Source organism: Macaca fascicularis, chromosome 19, assembly GCF_037993035.2.
Source record: "Macaca fascicularis isolate 582-1 chromosome 19, T2T-MFA8v1.1".
NCBI classification, from domain to species: Eukaryota; Metazoa; Chordata; class Mammalia; order Primates; family Cercopithecidae; genus Macaca; species Macaca fascicularis.
In genome coordinates, this window is record NC_088393.1 from 53,204,991 (window position 1) to 53,227,517 (window position 22,527).

General features: G+C 55.9%; 2 protein-coding genes and 1 pseudogene across 5 annotated transcripts; 2 read left to right on the plus strand and 1 right to left on the minus strand.

Moving 5' to 3' along the window:
* Positions 1-198: 198 nt before the first annotated feature.
* On the minus strand, positions 199-16,007 carry TRAPPC6A (trafficking protein particle complex subunit 6A). 4 transcript variants are annotated; one of them, XM_065535635.1, is made up of 7 exons: positions 15,905-16,007; positions 5,361-5,508; positions 2,418-2,485; positions 2,145-2,262; positions 1,456-1,539; positions 1,211-1,304; positions 199-510 (listed from the first exon to the last, which is right to left on the minus strand). In XM_065535635.1, the coding sequence occupies exons 1-6, from the start codon at positions 15,986-15,988 to the stop codon at positions 1,249-1,251; spliced, it is 558 nt and encodes a 185-aa protein (XP_065391707.1). In that variant the 5' UTR covers positions 15,989-16,007; the 3' UTR covers positions 199-510; positions 1,211-1,248. The 4 variants fall into 4 exon arrangements, with proteins under 4 accessions (XP_065391707.1, XP_005589619.2, XP_065391709.1 ...); XM_005589562.4 differs by lacking the exon at positions 5,361-5,508; XM_065535637.2 differs by lacking the exons at positions 5,361-5,508; positions 15,905-16,007 and adding an exon at positions 6,017-8,705.
* A 506-nt stretch (positions 16,008-16,513) lies between these two features.
* Positions 16,514-19,595, plus strand: BLOC1S3 (biogenesis of lysosomal organelles complex 1 subunit 3). Its single transcript, XM_015441257.4, has 2 exons — positions 16,514-16,600; positions 17,059-19,595. Exon 2 carries the CDS (start codon positions 17,068-17,070, stop codon positions 17,668-17,670), a length of 603 nt encoding a protein of 200 aa, XP_015296743.1. The 5' UTR covers positions 16,514-16,600; positions 17,059-17,067; the 3' UTR covers positions 17,671-19,595.
* Positions 17,791-18,363, plus strand: LOC123570233 (zinc finger protein ENSP00000375192-like; annotated as a pseudogene).
* Positions 19,596-22,527: the final 2,932 nt, after the last annotated feature.

Here is a 22,527-nt window from a genome sequence, read left to right on the forward strand (position 1 = left end):
CTCGGCAGAGATGCCAGCGAGGCCGCCCATGCCGGGGGCCAGCATCCCTCTGCCAGGAGCACAGGGAGGGAGGGAGCAGAGGGGGACCTGGCAGGGGAGGGAGGGTCTGAGGGGCATGGGAGCCAGAGAGGGTGCCCACTCCCCTGCAGGACCTGTGACAGTTGCTCCACAGATCCTCCCCTGCTGCTGTGAGTCAGATTCCACACACACAGCCTTTATTGAACAGCCTCTGGGCAGTGGGCAGGCAGGAATCCCACCCCAGTCCTGACCGCAGCTGGGACCCCTTTGCCTCCTGTGACACCCCCACCTCGCTTTGATACCCACTTCCTGAGTAAATGTGAACCCTAGGGCCTGGGATCCCCAGCACTAGCCCCAACACCACCCCCAAATGCAGCGGCCTGGGGCCCAATGCAGCCGCCGTCTCCTGAGGCCGGTGAGACTGGGGGCAGTAGTGCAGCTCGGCGGGTGCGGGGCAGGCTTAGGATTTCGGAATCACCACCTGGAACTTACCTGGAAGAGAAGGCCTGGCTTAGGCTTGAGGATGGGATGGGAGAGAGGCAGAGGGCACCTAGACAGCTCTTAGGTGCTCACCCCTGTCCTGCACTAACACCCCAGTGGCTAGGTTGGGCTGTTTCCTCCCGCCCACGTGGCCGCATCCCTGGGCTGTGTGAGTAACCAGGGGCATGAGGGCCACGAATGTGGCCCCAGAGAGGCGCCCGGCACAGGCTTCTGTGGTATGCATCGCTCGGTCCTACCCCACGGGAGCCCTGGGGCCCCCCTACGAGTGGGCCTGGGGAACCAGCAGAGGGAAAATAACTGAAGGTTGGGGAGGTGGTGGGACAGGCTGTCCCCAGGCAGGAATGGGGTTCCAGTTGGTCTGACACAGGACACCTAGTCAGGCAGGCTGCAAGTTCCTTGGAGCCTGCGGCTTGGAGCCTGCCATCCCCCGCATCGAAGGATCAGCAAGGATGATCCCACCTGGGATCCCGTGCTGGGAAAAGATGTTCAAAACAGCCAGACAGTTCTCTCTGCAGGGCTAGTGACGTCATAGAGCCAGGGGCACAGATGGGCCTGCACAGGCTGTGTGGCTGAGCAGGTGACTTAAACCTGGGCCTGCCTCCCAGGCACCCACACAGGAGTGGGGCTGGAACTCTGAAGGCCTCAGCAACTCAAGGGATGAGAAGAATCCCCCCACCCCGCCATGACTCACAGACGGGCAGGGCTGCCACGGAGGCGGTGACCACACTCTCAATGCCCAGGGTACAGAGGGCGCCGCGCAGGAGGCCGCAGGTGAAGGCCAGGAACTGGGGAGGGGACACAGACAAGCATGGGAAGAGAGGGGAGGCTGGCACCGAGGTCTGGGGCACTCCTTAGGCCTGGGGAGAGGCCTGACATGGGGTAGAGGCTGGGTACAGGAGGAAGGGAGGTGTGGACAAGGCCCCAGCTCCCCCATACCTTGGGCGCTTCCTCCAGATACTGCAGGCCAGAGGCCATCGGAATGAGGAGGGGGAAGCTGTTGTCTTGCAGGACGTAGGTCCCCTGGGGGAGAGGAGAGGCCGGTGGGTGGGGGCGGGGCCTGCACATTTGAAGCGCAGGGAGGGGAAGTGGGAACCCAGGTCCTAGATTGGGCTGAGGTTGGGAAGTCCCCCTCCCTGAGAACCACTGGAGTCATGGCCTTGGCCTCCAGTGCTCCAGTAGGGCCCAGGGCTTCCAAACTCGGACTGGGTGCCCGTGCCCTGGGGAGTGTGGGTCCTGCCCTCATCTCCCAGGGTCGTGCAGAAAAGCTGGGGACCCAGCTCAGGAAGCTGCAGAGGGGCAGGCACAGCCTGGGTGTTCACTGGGGGACTGGACCAGCTTGGGACAAGCAGCATCGCACTGGGGGGAGGGCAGGCAGCCAGCAGGGGCTTTCTGCCCATGCGTGGCTCACTCCTGGTAGGCTGGGGAAGTTCTGGAAACACCCGCTATGCCCCAGTGCAGCCTCCTGGCTTCCCTTAGAGGATCAGACAGAGCAAGAGCTGCAGCCACCTGTGGGAAGGCTCTGGGCGGGTCCCGGCAGCCGCTGCTCTGGCGCCGGGGCTTCCCCTCCCACTCTCCTGGTCTCGCCCTCGGGAGGGAGCCGGACCGGCGGGCTGGGGCGCTCCCACCTGGTGATTGGTGCGCAGGCTGTCCATCTGTTTCTGGAACACGGCCACCCACAGGTCTTTGCACAAGAACTTGAGGACATCCAGCTCCTCCCTGAAGGCCAGCGTCTCCCGGGGCAGTCTGGTGGGGCAGTGCCACGCTGAGGCCGTGGGGCCAGGCCAGGAACAGGGAAGAAGCCAGGCCCATCTCCCACAGGGAGCAATGCAACCTCCCCGCCCAGGGCCTGCCCACCCCTGCCAGCTAGGCTCGGGGAGAGCAGGGGGCGCTGTGCTCACCTCTCGCCTAGAGCCTGGCCCACGCGGAACCCCATACTCTCCAGGACCGACAGGCTCATCTTCTGTCCCTAGAAAGCCGGGGAGAGACGCTCAGGAGCCCTTGGCCACCTCGAACCTGGGGCCACCCGGGGGGCACCTGCCAGGAGACCCGAAGACCGATTTGCCAGTGCCCATCAGTTCAGGGGTGAGCAGGGAGAGGCTCTGGCACAGCCTGGCCAGGGCAGGGGCAGGCCTCTAGGGCGCCAGGGCTCCCTCACCCACCTCTGCAGACCTCGCAGGCTCTCTGGATCCCCAGATCATCAGCCCCCAAGAACCAGCTCCTCCTTCCCCCAGGAACAATGGGGGTCTTCCCCAGGTTCCTCGCCCCCTGCATGACTCTTCCCGGTAACACCGGTCACGCGCCGCACATGCTTTCAGCATGAACCCTCACAATGCCCTGGGAAGTGGGACCTGCGACTCCACCAAGAGGCTCCAGGTGACCTGCCCAAGGGCTGGAGGCTGGGCCACAGGAAAAGGAGCTGTGGAAGTCAACCATGATCATCATGCCTTATAATATTGGCCAAGATCCCTGGGGGTACATGTGGAAGCTCGGAACAGGCAGATCTTCCTTTGGGTGCTGGGGAAGGACAGTGGCAGCCATGTAGTGTCTGGAGGGTAGGCCAGGGTCCACACAGGAGGGACTGTGCTGGCAGAGGCAGGCCCCAGGCAGGAGGGCTGCACTCGGCGTCTGTCCACGTGCCTGTGTGTGTGGAGGGCATGGCTGGAAGAGATGAGGTGTCCATGGATTTTTTTTAAAGAGATGTTGTCTCGCTTCGTTGCCAGGTTGGAGTGCAGTAGCCTGATCTCAACTCACTGCAACTTCCGACTCCTGGGTTCTAGCAATTCTCCTGCCTCAGCCTCCCGAGTAGCTGGGACTACAGGCGCCCACCACCACACCCGACTAATTTTTTGTATTTCAGTAGAGAAGGCGTTTCACTGTGTTGCCCAGGCTGGTCTCGAACTTCTGAACTAAGGCAATCCACCCACCTCGGCCTCCCAAAGTGCTGGGATTACAGGTGTGAGCCACTGCCCCTGGCAATTTTTCTTTTTTGGAGACAGAGTCTCACTGTTGCCCAGGCTAGAGTGCAGTGGTACACTGTTGGCTCACTGCAACCTCCGCCTCCCGTGTTCAAGCAATTCTCCTGCCTCAGCCTCCAGAGTAGCTGGGATTACAGGTGTGTGTGCGCCACCACACCTGGCTAATTTTTGTATTTTTGGTAGATATGGGGCTTCACCATGTTGGCCAGGCTGGTCTCAAACTCCTAGCCTCAAGTGATTTGCCCACCTTGGCCTCCCAAAGTGCTGGGATTACAGGCAAGAGCCACTGCACCTGGCCATGGATTTTTTTTTTTTTTTTTTTTTTTTTTTTTTTTACTCTGGTACTTTGCTGCAAGCAGAGGAAATGGGGGGCCCAGACTGGGGGCACACCAGAAACCCCAGGATGGCTTGGGCGTGAGATGCCAGGTTTCTCAGAGAAAGCCTGGCAGAGCAGAAGTGGGGGAACAGAGGAGAGGCTGGTGTGTAGCCCTGAGCTGAAGGAAGCTCACCCTCCTGCTGGTTGCTCTCAGGAGCCTGCAGTCACCTGGCCTGAGCCCTGCAGCCCTCCCTCTCCTGCCCTCGACCCCCACTGTCACTGGGGAATGGCAGCTACGGCCTCCTCCCTCCAGGGCTGCACCATCAATGCGGCCATCCGAATGGGGATGGGAATTCTCTGCTTGGCTCCAGTCCTGGAGAGGGTGTCCCAGCCTGGAGAGGGTATCCGAGGAAGGCTTCTTGCAGCCTGCTGGCCCAGCTGCCTCCATCCCTCCTTCACCCGCTCCACCCACTCAGGACACTTGCTTTCCTTGGTCGGGAAGGCTCAGACTTCTGGGCCTTTGTACTGACTTCCTTCCCTCCCTCCCTCCCTCCCAGTTTGCATCCCCAGCACTGCCCACTGCACACTGTCACTGGATGAGGACACAGCTCTGTGAAGGTGGGGACCCAGGCTGATCAATTCACATCCGGCCTTTGGCAGCCAACACAGGGCTTGGCACGTGGGTGGTGCTTAAAAGACTGGCTGATGAGACAACATGCATCAACAAAGGACACAGTAAGTCCTCACCTAATGCTGTCAACGGGCTCTGGGAAACTACGGCTTTAAGCAAAATGACACATGATGAAACCAATTTCACACAGGTTAATTAACATAAACAAGAGCGAAGTTCCAATGCCATGTTTCTGGTACAAAAACATCACCAAACTTCTAAATAAGAATGAAAACGTAATATTAAACACTGAAATAAATGTGAGCTACACATACATTTGAGAAAGATTAGGCCGGGCGCAGTGGGTCACTCCTGTAATCCTAGCACTTTGGGAGGCCGAGGCAGGGGGATCACCTGAGGTCAGGAGTGCAAGACCAGCCTGGCCAACACGGCAAAGCCCTGTCTCTACTAAAAATACAAAAATTAGCTGGGCATGGTGGCAGGCACCTGTAATCCCAGCTACTTGGGAGGCTGAGGCAGCAGAATTGCTTGAACCCGGGAGACGGAGGTGTCAGTGAGCCAAGATCATCCCACTGCACTCCAGTCTGGGCAACAAAAGTGAGACTCTGTCTCAAAAAAAATAAATAAATAAATAAAGATTAAAACAAGTAAGATAGGCTGGGCATGGTGGCTCATGCCTGCAATCCTAGCACTTTGTGGGTCACTTCAGCCTGAGTTTTGTTTTGTTTTTTTTTTTTGAGACGGGGTCTCCCTCTGTCACCCAGGCTGGAGTGCAGTGGCGCGATCTCAGTTCACTGCAAGCTCTGCCTCCCAGGTTCAAGTCATTCTCTTGCCTCAGCCTCCTGAGTAGCTGGGACCACAGGCGCCCGCCACCAAGCCCGGCTAAGATTTTGTATTTTTAGTAGAGACAGGGTTTTACCTTGTTTGCCAGGATGGCCTCCATCTCCTGACCTCGTGATCCACCCGCCTCGACCTCTCAAAGTGCTGGGATTACAGGCGTGGGCCACCACGCCCAGCTGAGCCCAGGAATTCGAGTCTAGCCTTGGCGACATGGCGAAACCCCTTCTCTACAAGAAATACAAAAGTTAGCTGTGCGTGGTGGCGGGCACATGTGTCCCAGCTACTTGGGAAGCTGAGGCAGGAGGATCCTATACGCCAGCCCAGGCAACAGAGCAAGACCCTGTCTTAAAAAATAAATAAAAAACAAAAAACCAGGAAGACATTTACTCACTTCCTCCAGCTCAGGGTCCTGGGGGGCTAGAGCCTGTCCCAGCAGGGCCAAAAGCAGGAATGGACCCTGGACAGGATGCCATCCCATCACAGGGCGCACACGGGTCCGTATCACTCACGCTGGGCCCATGGAGACCCGGGAGCTCACCTAGCGGACACACCCCAAGGATGCACAAGGAAAGGAGTGCCCAGAGGAACCTGCACCAGCACAGGGAGAACCTGCAACCACCACCCAGACAGTGGTCCCGGGAATCAGTATTTTTTCCTCATCAATGTCACAACACAACGTTATTCCAGGACCGGCATACTGTGCGGCAGGCGTTTTCTACAGTCCTCTTGTTTTACCTTTCCAGCCTCACAGGTGGCTGTATTTCCAGATGGAAACTGGGGCTCCGAGGTTAAGAATCCGTCCAAGGCACCCTCAGCACAGGGCTGTCTTTCACACCCCAGCAGGTCCACATAGGAGGGTGGGTGGGGTGACAGCCATGGCTGTTGAGGGCCTCATGGAAGTGGGGTGCGCTCGGAATGGGGGAGGCGCTGAGCTGAGGTCGCCCATATCTGAAGCTAAGGTGCCCCTTCCTCTGCCTGGCCCCTTGCCAGGCCTTGTCCTCCTGGGTGACAACGACACGGCTTCCTGTTGCACTGGCTCCCTCTGGTGTCACCACCTGCTTTCCTCAGGTGTCCTTAGGCACAGCAGGGCCGGCCACACAGCAGAGGCTCAGGGAAGGGGCCGATGACTGCAGGAGAAGGGCAGGTGTGTGAGACAGACAGGGTGGGAAGAGACCCCTGCCTGTGGGTCCTTCATAGCAGCACTACCAGCAGTGCAGGTGCAGAACCACCGCCCGGGGCCAGATCCACCCCAGCACTTACCACCTGTGGGACCTGGGCCAGTGGTTGAATGTCTGTGCCTCAGTTTCCTCATGTAAAAAGGAGGGTCATTTTGTCTGTTTGTTTTTGAGACAGGGTCTCATTCTGTCACCCAGGCTGCAGTGCAATGGCACGATCTTGGCTCACTGCAGCCTCTACCTCCTGGGTTCAGGTGGTCCTCCTACCTCCGCCTCCCAAGTAGCTGGGACTACAGGTGTGAACCACCACGTCTGGCCCAAAGGAGGGGAATATTAATGGCAGCTACCTCCGGGATCCTCACCAGGAGTAAGGGTTGGTAAAGGCAACCTGAGTACTTCAAGGCAGCTCTGGGAGCCTTACTTATTGTCATTCACAGCCTCCATGTCTGTCAAACGAGGAGACGGCCCCAGCCAATGACGGATGAAGCCCTTGGCTGGAGGAAAACCCCAGGAAGGAAGGGGGTCTGTTCTGTGGGCTCCTGTAGCCAGCACCTAGAACAGCCTGGTGGCTGCGGCTCCTGTGTCACCTCCTCCTGCAGCGCAGCTCCTGGAGGTAGGGCCCAGGCTCCACTCTGACAGAACACATCTGTGTCCCTGCGCATAAGGGCACCTTCATGTCCCTCTTTCGTTCATGCCACAAACATTTCTTGGTGTCCTCCAGGAGCTCACCTACCGTGCCTGGTGGGGTTGACAGGTGCCCAGATGATGCCAACTGACAATCTAGGAAGGGCTGGGAGACTGAGTGCAAGGGGCCCGGGCAGTGCCGTGCGGAGCCTGCCCTCCGGGGGGGACCAGAGGGGGCAGGCATTCCAAGCAAAGGGCATGTGCCAAGGCAGGGGTGAGAAGCGGGAAGGGAAGGGGCCCTCAGAGTGGGCTACAGAGAGGGCATTTTCCCCTGCAGGCAAGTGCAGCCAACCCGAGGGTCAACGCAGCCCACGCTGCCTGAATGTCGGCCACAGTGGGCCACAGGCTCAGTCCCTGCCCTGCTGGAGCTGGCGTTTTACCCGGGGAGTGGGCAGAGATGCAACGGCCAGCTTCACTATGCTCACAGCCACCGCCAAGAGGGAGGCAGGGCGTTCTATAAGGGTGCACGTCCATCCCTAGGAAGCACCCCGACTGTGCTGAGCCTGAGGGAAGAGGAAGAGTTCAGCAGCCAGAGTGGGCTGTGAAGGCACACCAGGCCCAAGTCACAGCCATGACGGCAGCCCCCAGAAGGGTGAGTCGGGGTAGAGAGTCAGTGGGGTCCATCAGCCAGGCCAGGAGCGTGGAGTCTGAAGGGGTTCCATCAAGTTCAGCTTTTCCCTTCAAGAACTTCACACTGCCTGGGTTTGAATCTCGGCCCTGCCACTCACTGGCTGTGTGACCCTGGGCAGATTATCCAACCATCCCATGCCTCGGTCTCCCCACATGTGCCACAGGGCTAATGGCAGTGCCTGCTCACAAGTGGCGGTGTGACTGGCAGGTGGCAATGGCTGGATACGCAGCTGTGTGACTGCTGGCCCCACTGTACCCAGCCCTCAACAGGGGCCATTCAGATCCCTGCTGAACTGAAAAGGGATATGGGGAATCACGGCAAAAGGGAGGGGCCGAGGAGGAGCAGGAGACAGGGAAGAAAGGGCGGAGCAGGAAGGGAGAAGCCTCCACCCACCTCATCACAGGGAGACTGGGTGGCGTCCATGCCGGTGTCACTGCAAAAGCTCTTCAGAGATCAGGGGTTTATCTTTTTTAAAAACAGAAGGGGCTGGGCGTGGGGGCTCTTGCCTGTAATCCCAGCACTTTGGGAGGCCAAGGCGGGAGGATCACTTGAGGTTAGGAGTTTGAGACCAGCCTGGCCAACATAGCAAAACTCTGTCTCTACTAAAAATACAAAAAGTAGCTGGGCGTGGTGGCGTACACCTGTAATCCCAGCTATTCAGGAGGCTGAGCCACCAGGATCGCTTGAACCCGGGAGGCAGAGGTTTCAGTGAGCTGAGATCACGCCACTGCATTCCAGCCTGGGCGACAGAGCAAGACTCAGTCTCAAACAAAACAAAACAAAACAAAACAAAACAAAAACCAAAAACAAAACAGAAGAGCTGGCCAGACAGAGACTCTCCCATTCATATGAATCTGCCAGAGCCCAGCCCAGAGCCGGTGCATTTCTGGGGCTCCCCACGCCTGCCTCTGCTGAGTTTACACACAGACCGGATGAAAGGAAAGGCAGAAAGGAAGTCTTATCAGTATCGGTGCTAATGACATCCACCACACAGGAAGGATCAATCAGACACAAAGCAGAGTTCCTGGAAATGAACAAATATGGTGGCCAAAATCAACACTTTTTAACAAGGGAATTGAATTGCAGAGAAACCTGTAAGACAGATAACACCTCCCAGCAAGAAGAAAAACAGGAGGGAGGAAAAAATGAGAGAAAAGCTACAAGATGCTTGGAAGAGTTGCAGGAAGTCTAATCTTCCCTGCGGTGCCTACAGGACATACAGGGAACAATGCAGAAGAAATCATCAGAGATCACAGGAGAAAAATGTCCTGAGCTAAACGAAGATCCACATGTCCAGACTGAAGCCGAGGGGTGAGCTCTAAGGAGGATGAATGGAAAATGCAAACCAAAGCCTCTTCAGACACTTGGGAACAGAGAACATTCTGCCCTGAAGTGGGAGGGAGGCGGGTGAGGGCCATGTGCTCCGCCCCTTCCTGTCTCTGTGTCTGCCCTACCCCTCCATTGTTTTTTAGGCACCTGCTAGCTCCTGGGCAGAGGCTGACCCTGTTCAACGCCCACCTGCAGAGCCACTCTGTGCCATGCCCAGGGGTGTGGTGGGGAACCCAGGGAAGGAGCAGCCCTGGTTAAGAAAAGCACAGAGAGAGAAGTGCTGGCACATGGATGGGTGAGTGAGGGGTGGTGCGAGAAGCCTGCAGGACTTCCCCGCTGTCGCCCTCAACTCTCCTCCCTCATCCAGCAAGGCGCCCTGAGCAAGTCCAGATCCTGCCTCTGCCCACTCAGAACTCCCCATCCTGTCCCCTGGCCCGGCCCAGAAGGGTCGCCCAACACAGCCTCTGCCCTGAGCTCCTGCAGCATCGGGGCCCTTCCCAGGCCAATCTCCATCCAGTCCATTCCTGTGGCCAGGAAGGTATTTCTAGAATGTAAATCTGAGCCAGGTGCACCTCAGTTTAAACCCTGCTATGGTTCCCACTGCCTTCGGGATGGAACCCCAGTTCCCAGAAGGGCCTCGCTGGGGCTCCCAGCCTCAGATGCTCAGAGCGGCATTCCAGGGAGGGACCTACCTATCTGACAGCTGCTCCGCCCGTCCCACACCCTCCTCAGATAAGGGGCTGCCCAAGTGCACTCTCGAGGCGTGGTGGATGGAGGCCTGGCCCAGCAGGGCTGTTCTCGGGGTACCTCGGGCCTGGTCTCAGACAGTGGGTGACAGCGCCTTAGCTCTTTACTACATGCACTCAGACGAATCCTCTCTTTGCCCAAGGCTTCCCTCTCTTTGCCCAAGGCTTCCCTTATCTTCAAAGCCTCTGAGGTAGAAAAGCCACAGCCGCTTCCTCCAAGGGCTTCTCCTGCTTAGAGAACAAAGGCCTTCCTGGCCCCTCTGGCCGGTCCTCCAGTTCACAACCTGTGACAGCCCAGGAGACGGCCACAAATAACCACCGTACCAGGCAGGATAGGAGGTCACAAAAGCCCTACACACTGGCTATGGCTCCTGGGCACCTGTGCCGTGGGGACAGAGATGAAGAAGCCACCATCCCTGTCCTCAAGGAGCTCTGGAGCTGGTGGGAAAGGCAGGCCTGCACTACCCAGAAGCCCTGAGGCCAGAAGCCTGAGTTCTAACTTTGCCTTTGAGTCTTGCTGAACGGCCTCGGGAAGTCCCTTCTTCTCCCAAGCATGGGTCCCTCCTCTGTGAATCGGGAGGGCTGTCCTGAGGACTAAATGCAGTCAGCACTGTGCAAGTACAGATGCCCTCAGGAAACGGGAGGCCTGTCTGGTTCAGAGGAACCCTTTTGGGCCAAAGAGAAGGAATGGAGAGAGGAGGTGGGGCCAATAAAGAGAAAGGACTGAGGAAATGAAGCCGTTTCTCATGACAGGCCCCCTGAAAAACAGGGCTCCCCAGGAGGAAGGAGTGCGGGGAAACGCTGCAGTTCTTGCCCCTGGCTGCACCGAGAACCACCTGGGAGCTTTCTGAGGCCTGACACTCAGGCCTCACCCCAGTCGGGTTTGTCGGAGTCTCTGGTGTGGGACTCCAGCATCAGAATGTACTGGCAGCTGGGTAGGGAACCCCTGCCCAAGATCCCAGGCACATTCATGTGCTCTAAAAGGCAGAGCTGAGTAAGCCAGTTTCCCACACTCGCTTGACCACAGAAACCCATTAAAATCCCTCCCAGGGCAAATACTAGGAAATGCAAGTGAGAGTTTACAGCACAGGCTTTGGAAGTGGGAGGCCTGGTTGCGCTCCTGACTCTGCCACTTGAGAGCATGGAACTCCGTTCATCAAAGCCTCCGCCGCCTCATCTATAAACCAGGGAGGACCATGCCAACCTCTCTGGATCATCAGAAGATCAAATGAAATCAAAAGTGAGAAGCCATGAGTGCGCACAGGAAGCACTCATATTGGGGGAGGGAGGGAGCAGCTAGCACTGCTCATAAACCAAATGAATCCCAGTTCCCACCCATCCCCACCCACCACGACACAGGCTCTGCATTCACCTCCTCAACAAGTCCACGCTGAGGACCCACTAAGAGCCAGGGCATATAGTGGTCATCAATACATACCCAGGCCCATCCCACACAAAGTACACTCCGGCAGGGGGAGATGCATGTGAATCAAAGGATCATACAGATACACAATTCAGATGCATCCTGGCAGGGCATGGTGGCTCACACCTGTAAACCAGGTGTGAGTTTTTGGGAGGCTGAGGCCGGAGGATCGCTTGAGCCCAGGAGTTCAAGGGCAGCCTGGGCAACATTGTGAGAACCCATCTCTACAAAAAATTAAAAAATTAGCAGAGGCCGGGCACGGTGGTGGCTCAAGCCTGTAATCCCAGCACTTTGGGAGGCTGAGACGGGCGGATCACGAGATCAGGAGATCGAGACCATCCTGGCTAACCCAGTGAAACCCCGTCTCTACTAAAAAATATAAACAACTAGCTGGGGGCGAGGTGGCGGGCGCCTGTAGTCCCAGCTACTCCGGAGGCTGAGGCAGAAGAATGGTGTAAACCCGGGAGGCGGAGCTTGCAGTGAGCTGAGATCCGGTCACTGCATTCCAGCCTGGGCGGCAGAGCGAGACTCCGTCTCAAAAAAAAAAAAAAAAAAAGAAAAGAAAATTAGCAGGGCATGGTAGTGTGCACTCCTAGCTACTCAGGAGGCTGAGGTGGGAGGATCTCTTGAGCCCAGGAGTGTGAGGCTACAGTGAACTATGATCATGCTACTGAACTCCAGCTTGGGTGACAGAGCAAGACTCTCTTAAAAAAAAAAAATCAGATACATCCTTATTGAGTATGATGAAGCCTACCAAGAAAAAAGTGGGAGAGGGAGACCAGAAGAATGTATAAAGGAGATCCAAATTAGACTGGGGGCTCAGGGAAGGCATCCCTGAGGAAGGGATTGTTGTGCTACGATCTGAAGGATTAATAGGTGTTAGCATGGTGAAGATGTGACAGGTGGAATGGGCTGGGAGAAGGGAGCAGGCTCATTTAACAGGAGCAGAGGGGAAAGCGCTGGACCAGGGCAGAGGAGGGGCCACGTGGGAAAGGCATTTAGACAGCAGACTGGGCAGAGCCTGGGGCAGGGTTGCAGGTGAGGGAGAAAAGGCAGCTGTCAGGACTCCGGGGTTTCTGGTTTGAAGGCCAGGAAGGATATGGAGTGTTCAGACATTACTACCCACCCCCAGGCTGATGCATACTCTCTGGGCCATGCTGTATCTTCCTCATAGCAGTTACACAATGTACCAGATACTTTCCTCATTTACTTGTCTGTCTTCTCCAATGATGACAAAGCTCTAGGAGGACAAAAATTTTTGATGGCTCACTGAGTAATCCCCATGTTTTTTTAGAGACAGGGTCTCACTCTGTCACCCAGGCTGGAGTGCAGTGGCATGATCATAGCTCACTGCAGCCTTGAACTCCTGGGCCCAGGCGATCCTCCCACCTCAGGCTCCTGAGTGGCTGGTAGTATAGGCACATGTCATCACACCCAGCTAATTTTAAAAATATCTTGGCCGGGCCGGGCGCGGTGGCTCAAGCCTGTAATCCCAGCACTTTGGGAGGCCGAGACGGGCGGATCACGAGGTCAGGAGATCGAGACCATCCTGGCGAACACAGTGAAACCCCGTCTCTACTAAAAAATACAAAAAACTAGATGGGCGCGGTGGCGGGCGCCTGTTGTCCCAGCTACTCGGGAGGCTGAGGCAGGAGAATGGCATGAACCCGGGAGGCGGAGCTTGCAGTGAGCTGAGATCCGGCCACTGCACTCCAGCCTGGGCGACAGAGCGAGACTCCGTCTCAAAAAAAAAAAAAAAAAAAAATCTTGGCCGGGCGCAGTGGCTCATGCCTGTAATCCCAGCACTTTGGGAGGCCGAGGCACGCAGATCACGAGGTCAGGAGATTGAAACCATCCTGGCTAACATGGTGAAACCCCGTCTCTACTAAAAATACAAAAAACAAAAAACAAAACAAAAAAAACCACACAATTAGCCAGGAGTGGTGGCGGGCACCTGTAGTCCCAACTACTCGGGAGGCTGAGGCGGGAGAATGGCGTGAACCCATGAGGTGGAGCTTGCAGTGAACCAAGATTGCGCCAGCCAGCCTGGGCAATAGAACTGTCTCAAAAATAAATAAAAAAATAAAAATAAAAAAATAAAAATTTTAGAGGTGGGGTCTTGCTATGTTGCCCAGGCTAGTCTTGAACACTGGGCCTCAAGTGATCCTCCCACCTCTGCCTCCTGAGTACCTGGGATTACAGGTGCAAGTGCCACAGCTGGCTAAATGCATTTTTGATTTATGATTTTTTCTGTTTTGGTTTTTTTTTTTTGAGACAGGGTCTCACTCTGTCGCCCAGGCTGGAGTGCAGTGGCCGGATCTCCGCTCACTGCAAGCTCCGCCTCGCAGGTTTACACCATTCTCCTGCCTCAGCCTCCCAAGTAGCTGAGACTACAGGCGCCCACCACCTCGCCTGGCTAGTTTTTTGTATTTTTTCAGTAGAGACGGGGTTTCACCGTGTTAGCCAGGATGGTCTCGATCTCCTGACCTCGTGATCCGCCCGTCTCGGCCTCCCAAAGTGCTGGGATTACAGGCTTGAGTCACCGCGCCAGGCTGATTTATGTTTTCAACTTATGACAGGTTTATATCTGTATGTCGAGATGGTAACGAGCAACATCCTCCCTGGGGCTTCTTATCCTAGAAGGAAACCAGAGCCAATAAAAATGTCTTACATGGCCGGGCACAGTGGCTCATGCCTGTAATCCTAGCACTTTGGGAGGCCCAGACGGGCGGACCACGAGGTCAGGAGATCAAGACCATCCTGGCTAACACAGTGAAACCCTGTCTCTACTAAAAAAAAAAAAAAAAAATACAAAAAATTAGCCAGGGGTGGTGGTGGGTGCCTGCAGTCCCAGCTACTCGGGAGGCTGAGGCAGGAGAATGGTGTGAACCCGGGAAGCGGAGCTTGCAGTGAGCTGAGATCCGGCCACTGCACTCCAGCCTGGGCGACAGAGCGAGATTCCGTCTCAAAAAAAAAAAAAAAAAAATTAGCTACGCATGAGCCTTTGAGGCGGACGATGCAGGGAGCCAACACTGCGACACTACACTCCAGCATGGGTGACAGAGTGAGATCCCCCATCTCAAAAACAAAACAAGGACGGGCACGGTGGCTCATGCCTGTAATCCCAGCACTCTGGGAGGCCAAGGCAGGCAGATCGCCTGAGGTCAGGAGTTCAAGACCAGCTTGACCAACATGGAGAAATCCCATCTCTACTAAACACACAAAATTGGCTGGGCGTGGTGGCACATGCCTGTAATCCCAGCTACTCTGGAGGCAGAGGCAGGAGAATCGCTTGAACCCAGGAGGCGGAGGCTGTGGTGAGCCAAGATTGTGCCATTGCACTCCAGCCTGGGCAACAAGAGCGAAACTCCGTCTCAAAAACAAAAACAAAGACAAAAGGCCATGTGCCCTAGCTCATGCCTATAATCCCAGCACTTTGGGAGGCCAAGGCACATGCATCACCTGGGGTCGGGTGTTCTGAGACCAGCCTGGCCAATGTGGCAAAACCCCATTTCTACTAAAAATACAAAAATTAGCCAGTAGTGGTGGTGCCAGCTGCGCTTGTGGTCCCAGCTACCTGGGAGGCTGAGAAGTGGGATGATTGCTTGAACCTAGGAGGTCGAGGTAGCAGTGAGCCATGATTGCATCACTGCACTCCAGGCAGCCTGGACGACCGATCAGGACCCTGTCATGCATGCACACACACACACTCCCAGGCCAGTCGTGGTAGTTCACGCTTGTAATCCCAGCACTTTGGGAGGCCCAGGCGGAAGAATCACTTGAGTCTAGGGGTTCAAGACCAGCCTGGGCAACATGGCAAAACCCCATCTCTCTCTTTTTTTTTTTTCCTGAGACGAGTCTCGCTCTGTTGCCCAGGCTGGAGTGCAATGGCACAATCTTGGCTCACTGCAACCTCCGCCTCCCAGATTCAAGCCATTCTCCTGTCTCAGACTCCAGAGTAGCTGGGATTACAGGTACCCGCCATCATGCTCGGCTAATTTTTGTAGAGACAGGGTTTCACCATGTTGGCCAGGCTGGTCTTGAACTCCTGACCTCAGGTGATCCAACCGCCTCGGCCTCCCAAAGTGCTGGGATTACAGGCGTGAGCCACAGCACCCAGCCGGCATATTTCAGTTTGTTATTTCACTCCCCAGTGAAATGTAAGCCTCACGAGGACGGGGATTCTGTCTTACAACAGTGCCTGGAATACAACAGACACTCAATAAGTGGGTGTCGAATGAATAAATGTCCCATGCTGAGGCTCAGGTACGTTATGATGCTCATTTTACAAAAGAGAAAATTAGGACACACAAAGATTAAGTCATTGGGTCGCACACCTTGTGAATGCCGAGTACTCAGCACACTCCCAATAACAGCATTATTATGATTACTTGCCGCTTACTCAGGCCGTGAGCTAAGTGCTTTACCCTGAGTCATCTCGCTCAATTTAGCAATAACCCCAAGCCGGCACCTTCGCGAACCCCGCTTTCCAGAGGAGGAAGCCAGCGCCAGATGTTGCCCTGCAAGGCCGGGGCTGGGTCGGGGTTCGAACCCGGACGTCTGACAGGCCCTCCGCTCTCCCCGAGGCGTTACCGTGGTGGCCCCCACTTCCTCCCCACGGGACCCGGCGCTCACCCCCGGACCGGGGTCGGGGTCGTGAGCCCACAGCTCCGCCACCATCTCCGTGTGAAGAAACTCGAACAGTACAGTATCCGCCATGAGCCCTCCTCGCGCGCCTAAAGATGCGCCCAGCGCTTCCCGCTCTCATTGGCCAGGCTTGGTAAGCCACGCCTCTCAAGTCACGGCGCGAGCCCTCCTACTCCCGCTTCCGCTGGTGTTTTAGACTAGCCCCGCCTCCCCACCTCCGGCTCAGGTGGTGTGCGCGTGAGCCTGGGATACTAGGGGGCGGGCCTACTCCTCCTCTGGCCGCACGTGACAACATCTTCTGCCCTTGCTGCCGTCCCTTCCCTATTTCCGGGTTCTTGAGCATTCCTATTGGCCAAATTACTGGTTACACGTGACATACTCGGCTTTTAAAATCCCTATTTGTCCATTCCACACTTTCCTCGTCGCACAACCTGGAAAAGCCGGCCCAGCCGCTTCTCTATTGGCGGTTCCTCCATTCATGTGATCTTCTGCACACTCCCTCAAAGCTGATGTTGAGAACTTGCATCCTGATTGGTAGTCGAGCGAATCCACGTGACTTGGCCGCTAATGCCCGCCCAACCCGCTCCCCTATTGGTCGAGACCGCAGCCCTTCAGCTGCCACGGTGAGGACTCGGCACTCGGGCAAGGAAGAGGATCCCGCAGGCTCGGAGCGTTAGCTACCGGGTACGGTCTTTGGCGATAGCGCTTCCCCCATCCCATGAGTGCCCCCAGCGGAGTCCAATCGGACTGTCATCCTTTCTGCGACTCTGGCACTGGTCCCGAGCAGCTCAAGGGCCCGAGTGCTTCCGGGTCTGAGATTGGCATGGTGGACCAAGTGGAGGGTGTGGCCGCTACTAGGAGGCAAATTCGTAAAGAGTTCGGCTTGGGACTCCGGGAACTCGGGCCCCAGATCCCTAATGGAGCTGGTCTTCAGTTTCCCCATCTGTACGCTGAAGGGCCTGGGGTCCAGTAACCCTCATCATCACCCAGTTTACAGAAGAGGAAACTGAGGCCCAGGCAGGGGGAACAACTGACCCCAAGTCGTTAAGAGAATCAGCGAAGGGGCTGGGAATCCAGGACCTGCGCCTTTTACCCACCGCGGCGCCCGTCTCACGTGCAGTCCCTTGGCTTTTCTGCCCTAGCTCGGCGCCATGGCGTCCCAGGGTCGTCGGCGGAGGCCCCTGCGGAGGCCGGAGACGGTGGTGCCTGGGGAGGCGACCGAGACGGATTCCGAGCCCTCTGTGTCCTCGTCGGAGGAAGAGGAGCTGTACCTGGGTCCCTCGGGCCCGACGCGCGGCCGCCCCACGGGGCTGAGGGTGGCTGGGGAGGCCGCAGAGACCGACTCGGACCCGGAGCCGGAGCCAACGGCCGCGCCGAGGGACCTGCCTCCGCTCGTGGTGCAGCGGGAATTGGCGGAGGAGACCTGGGGCGCGGAAGAGGCCCCGGCGCCCGCCCCTGCGCGCTCGCTCCTGCAGCTTCGGCTGGCGGAGAGCCAGGCGCGGCTGGACCACGACGTGGCGGCCGCGGTGAGCGGTGTTTACCGCCGTGCGGGCCGCGACGTGGCCGCCCTGGCTGGTAGGCTGGCGGCAGCCCAGGCGGCGGGGCTGGCGGCGGCCCACAGCGTGCGCCTGGCGCGCGGGGACCTTTGTGCTTTGGCTGAGCGTCTGGACATCGTGGCTGGCTGCCGCTTGCTGCCGGACATCCGCGGCGTGCCGGGGACCGAGCCTGAGCAAGACCCGGGGCCGCGGGCCTAGCCATGATTCTACTTCCCTACCCGACTGCAATTTGGGGTTAGGCCTTGCTGTCTCTGGGACCTGACTCTGTCTCCTGTGTCTCTTATGACCCCCCGCCCCCCTCTTAGTGCCACCCATGGGGGCTAATCCGGTCCCCTTGGATAATGCTTTATGTTGGATATAGTTCAACCCCTACTGTGGAGACCAGGGCTCCACTACCCTTAGATCTGGTTCCTCCACCTATCCTGACCCTGCCGCCTGGTTCTGAGCCTTACCCTGGGGCTTGGCTCCAGCCTTTGATAAATAGTTGCTCCAGAATTCCACCCTGGGGGCTCATCATGTCATATTTTGTCCTTTGCCTTTCTTTTCACGCTCGCTCGCTCTCTTTTTTTTTTTTTTTTTGAGACAGGGTGTGTATCTGTCACCCACGCTAGAGTGCAGTGGCAGAATTATCACTCACTGCAGCCTCGACCTCCTGGGCTCAAGTGATCCTCCCAGCTCAGCCTTCCAGAGTAGCGGGGACTGCAGACCTACACCACCATGCCCAGTTGCCTGGTTAATTTTTTTTTCTGACAGTTTGAAGAGCGGAGAAGGTCTCACTGTGTTGCCCAGGCTGGTCTCAAACTCCCGGGCTCAAGCGATTCTCCCACCCTGGCGTCCCAAAGTGCTGGGGTTACAGGTGTGAGCCATCACACCCGGCTGTGCTCTCTCTGAGTGTTTCTGCTTGTGGTGGGGGGCTTGTTCCCGCTCTTCCCACAGGAACCCAGGATGTGGCACAGCTTCCCTGCCGTCTTCCTTCACTCAATTGCCTACGCCTCCCATCCTAGCTCCACCTCCAGAACTGCCCTCCCCCTGGGCTGGGTGCTTGTTTTGTTTTTAGAGACAGGGTCTCACTGTCGCCCAGGCTGGAGTGCAATGGCGTGATCTCAGCTCACTGCCACCCCCATCTCCAGAGTTCAAGTGATTCTCTTGCGTCAGCCTTCCGAGTAGCTAGGATTACAGGCATGCACCACCATGCCTGGCTAATTTTTATATTTTTAGTAGAGATGAGGTTTCAGCATGTTGGCCAGGCTGGTCTCGAACTCCTGGCTTCAGGTGACCCACCCGCCTCACCTCCCAAGGTGCTGGGATTACAGGCGTGGGCCACTGCACCCGGCCAGCTGGGTCCTTGTTCTGCTGCCCAGGCTTGGCCCTGGTTCCGTGGGTTGGTTCTACTTTTTGTTCTCCAATCTTCTGCCTCCTGCCTCCTGCCTCCTCCTTGAGCTTAGCCCCACCCTCTCAGCCTGATTTCTGTTTCGCAAGTCCAGCTGTGCCATGGGATAGGTGGGATAGGTTTTGCTAACTTTTGCTGTTTCCATCGTGCTTACACCTCCCTGATCCTGGGCTCTGGGGACTCCCCATGGTTTCCTTACTTCGGCAGGCCCAAAATGATGGCCTCTCCTAACCCAAGGCAGGGGATCTTCCTCCCAACTCTGGACCAAGGTGGCATTTCCTGCACACCCCTCCAGGCCGAGATGATGCTCGCTGTCAACTCTCTAGGCCAAGGTGGCATCTCCTCCTGACTCTCCAGACCTAAAGTGACACCCTTCAGGTACTTTGGGCCCAATTCAGCCTTGCCCTGGTGCTTTGGGCTCCAGATGACAGCACTTTGCAGATAAGAACGATATGACGTGTGGATTTCACTACATTTGGCTCATGGATGCTATAAAAGGACTTGGATTTCTGACTTGGCTCAGGGACTGGGGTTAGGAGCCACTTTCTGTTCCTTCTCACCTGCGCTTTCTTCTGATCCCAGCTCTGGTCCCTCAACCGTATTCATATTTACTCTCCCCTCCCAACCTGATACCCTGTCCCTTATCCCAACCCAAAGCCAAGATCTGAGCCCCCAAGATGGAGAATGGGGAGGAGCTTTCTATGGCAGACTGATTAAAACTCTTAAGCATTAACCATTATGGTTAGTTCCTTTTATCTCCCTACCTAAGCTAAGGGTGAGTTGATATCTCTGAGAATGGGGGTCCCAAGACCTCCATGCCTGGCGTACGGAAGGTGAAGCTGTAGTTGGGAAATCAGGGGCCCTAGATTTTTGCTCTGGTTCTGTGTTTACTTGTATTTTATTAATTCAACACACACATTTTGGGTACCTGACCTGTGCTGGGGCTGGGGGTGTAGCAGCCAGTCCCTGCCCTCACAGAGGTCGCAGTCCAGTGGGAGAAACAGTAATAAGATGTTCTCACAGATAGTTCTAGTAATCAAAATTTATAGTTTAATTTTTAAAAATAGAGACAATAGCCTGGCCAACACGGTGAAACCCCATTGTTACTAAAAATACAAAAATTACGGGGGATGGCTCACACCTGTAATCGAAGCACTTTGAGAGGCCGAGGCACGTGCTGGTAATCCCAGCTACTCAGGGAGCTGGGGCATGAGAATTGCTTGAACCCTGGAGGCGGAGGTTGAAGTGAGCTAAGATCACATCACTGCACTCCAGCCTGGTCGACAGAGCAAGACCCTGTTTCAAAAATAAATAGACCAGTCGCAGTTACGCATGTCTTTAATCCCAGCACTTTGGGAGGTCGAGGTGGGCAGATCACCTGAGGTCAGTTCTAGACCAGCCAGGCCAACATAGTGAAACGCTGTTTCCACTAAAAATACATTAGCCAGGTGTGGTGGCACATGCCTATAATCCCAGCTACTTGGGAGGCTAAGGCAGGAGAATCGCTTGAGCCCAGGAGGTGGATGTTGCAGTGAGCCGAGATCAGGCCACTGCACTCCAGCCTGGGTGACAGAGTGAGATTCCATCTCAAAAATAAATAAAAATAAGAATTTTATTTTATTTTATTTTTTTATTTTTTATTTTTTATTTTTTTGAGACGGAGTCTCGCTCTGTCACCCAGGCTGGAGTGCAGTGGCCGGATCTCAGCTCACTGCAAGCTCCGCCTCCCGGGTTCACGCCATTCTCCTGCCTCAGCCTCCCGAGTAGCTGGGACTACAGGCGCCTGCCACCTCGCCCGGCTATTTTTTTGTATTTTTAGTAGAGACGGGGTTTCACTGTGTTAGCCAGGATGGTCTCGATCTCCTGACCTCGTGAAGGAAATTAATTTTAAAAAATAAAATAGAGATGAACCCTCACAGTGTTGCCCAGGTTGGTCTTGAACTCCTGAGCTCAAGGGATTCTCCCGTCTTGGCCTCCCAAAGTGCTAGGATTGCAAGCATGAGCCACTGCACCCAGCCATAATTTACAATTTAGATACAATTTTCTTGACACTGTGATTAGAGCCATGAAGAAGTAAAGGAGCTTTATGAAGGTGGAGCAGGGTCTGTCTGACCTAATCTGGACAGGAGAGAGGAAGTGATGAGTGGTGTTGGAGCTGAGCCTGGAAGGTGGAAGTAGGTGAAATGGGAGTAGCGTGAAGACTTGCAGACATGGAGAACAGCATATGCGAGGGCCCTGAGGCAGAAGGGACCAGAACCTGTTTAGCAGAAGATGATGATTTCTGCTCTCCACCTAGAGTGGAGAAGTGTGCGGGGGGGTGGGGGTGGTGGTGGTGGGGCAGGGGTTGCTGAGTGCAGTACCAGAAAGGGCCAGATAAAGGTGAACCTTAAAAAATTGTATTGTTGACTGCGTGCTGTGGCTCACACCTGTAATTCCAGCACTTTGGGAGGCCGAGGTGGGCAGATCACCTGAAGCCAGGAGTTCGAGACCAGCCTGGCCAATGTGGTGAAGCCCTGTCTCTACTGAAAATATAAAAATTAGCCAGGTGTGGTGGCGCATGCCTGTAATCCCAGCTACTCGGGAGGCTGAGGCAGGAGAATCGCTTGAACCCAGGAGGCAGCAGTTGCAGTAAGCCAAGGTTGCACTACTGCACTCTAGCCGGGGGGACAGAGCAAGGCTCTCTCAAAAAAAAAAAAAAAAAAAGTAGGTGCAGGTCAACCAGCATCTCCTCCCTCCTGAGCACTCCCTCCAGCTCCCCTTCCATACCTAGGGTGAGTGGATCACAGTTGAAAGAGGATGATCTCCCAGGACTTCCCTTTTCTTTTTCTTTTTCTTTTTTCTTTTTTTTTTTTGAGACGGAGTCTCGCTGTCGCCCAGGCTGGAGTGCAGTGGCCAGATCTCAGCTCACTGCAAGCTCCACCTCCGGGCTCCCGGGTTTACGCCATTCTCCTGCCTCAGCCTCCAGAGTACCTGGGACTACAGGCGTCCGCCACCTCTCCTGGCTAGTTTTTTGTATTTTTTTAGTAGAGACAGGGTTTCACCATGTTAGCCAGGATGGTCTTGATCTCCTGACCTTGTGATCTGCCCGTCTCGGCCTCCCAAAGTGCTGGCATTACAGGCTTGAGCCACCATGCCCAGCCTTTTTTTTTTTTTGAGATGGAGTCTCGCTCTGTCGTCTAGGCTGGAGTGCAGTGGCGAGATCTCAGCTAACTGCAAACTCTGCCTCCCAGGTTCAAGTGATTCTCCTGCCTCAGCCTCCTGAGTAGCTGGGATTACAGGCACGTGCTACCATACCTGGCTAATTTTTGTTTTTGTTTTTTTTTTAGTAGAGATGAGGTTTCACCATATTGGCCAGACTGGTCTCAAACTCCTGACCTCGTGATCCACCCACCTTGGCCTCCCAAAGTGCTGGGATTACAGGCATAAGCCACCATGCCTGGCCACGACTTCCCTTTTCTTTTTTTTTTTTTTTTTTTTTTTTTTTGAGACGGAGTCTCACTCTGTCACCCAGGCTGGAGTGCAGTGGCGCGATCTCGGCTCACTGCAAGCTCCGCCTCCCGGGTTCACGCCATTCTCCCGCCTCAGCCTCCGAGTAGCTGGGACTACAGGCGCCCGCCACCGCGCCCGGCTAGTTTTTTGTATTTTTAGTAGAGACAGGGTTTCAC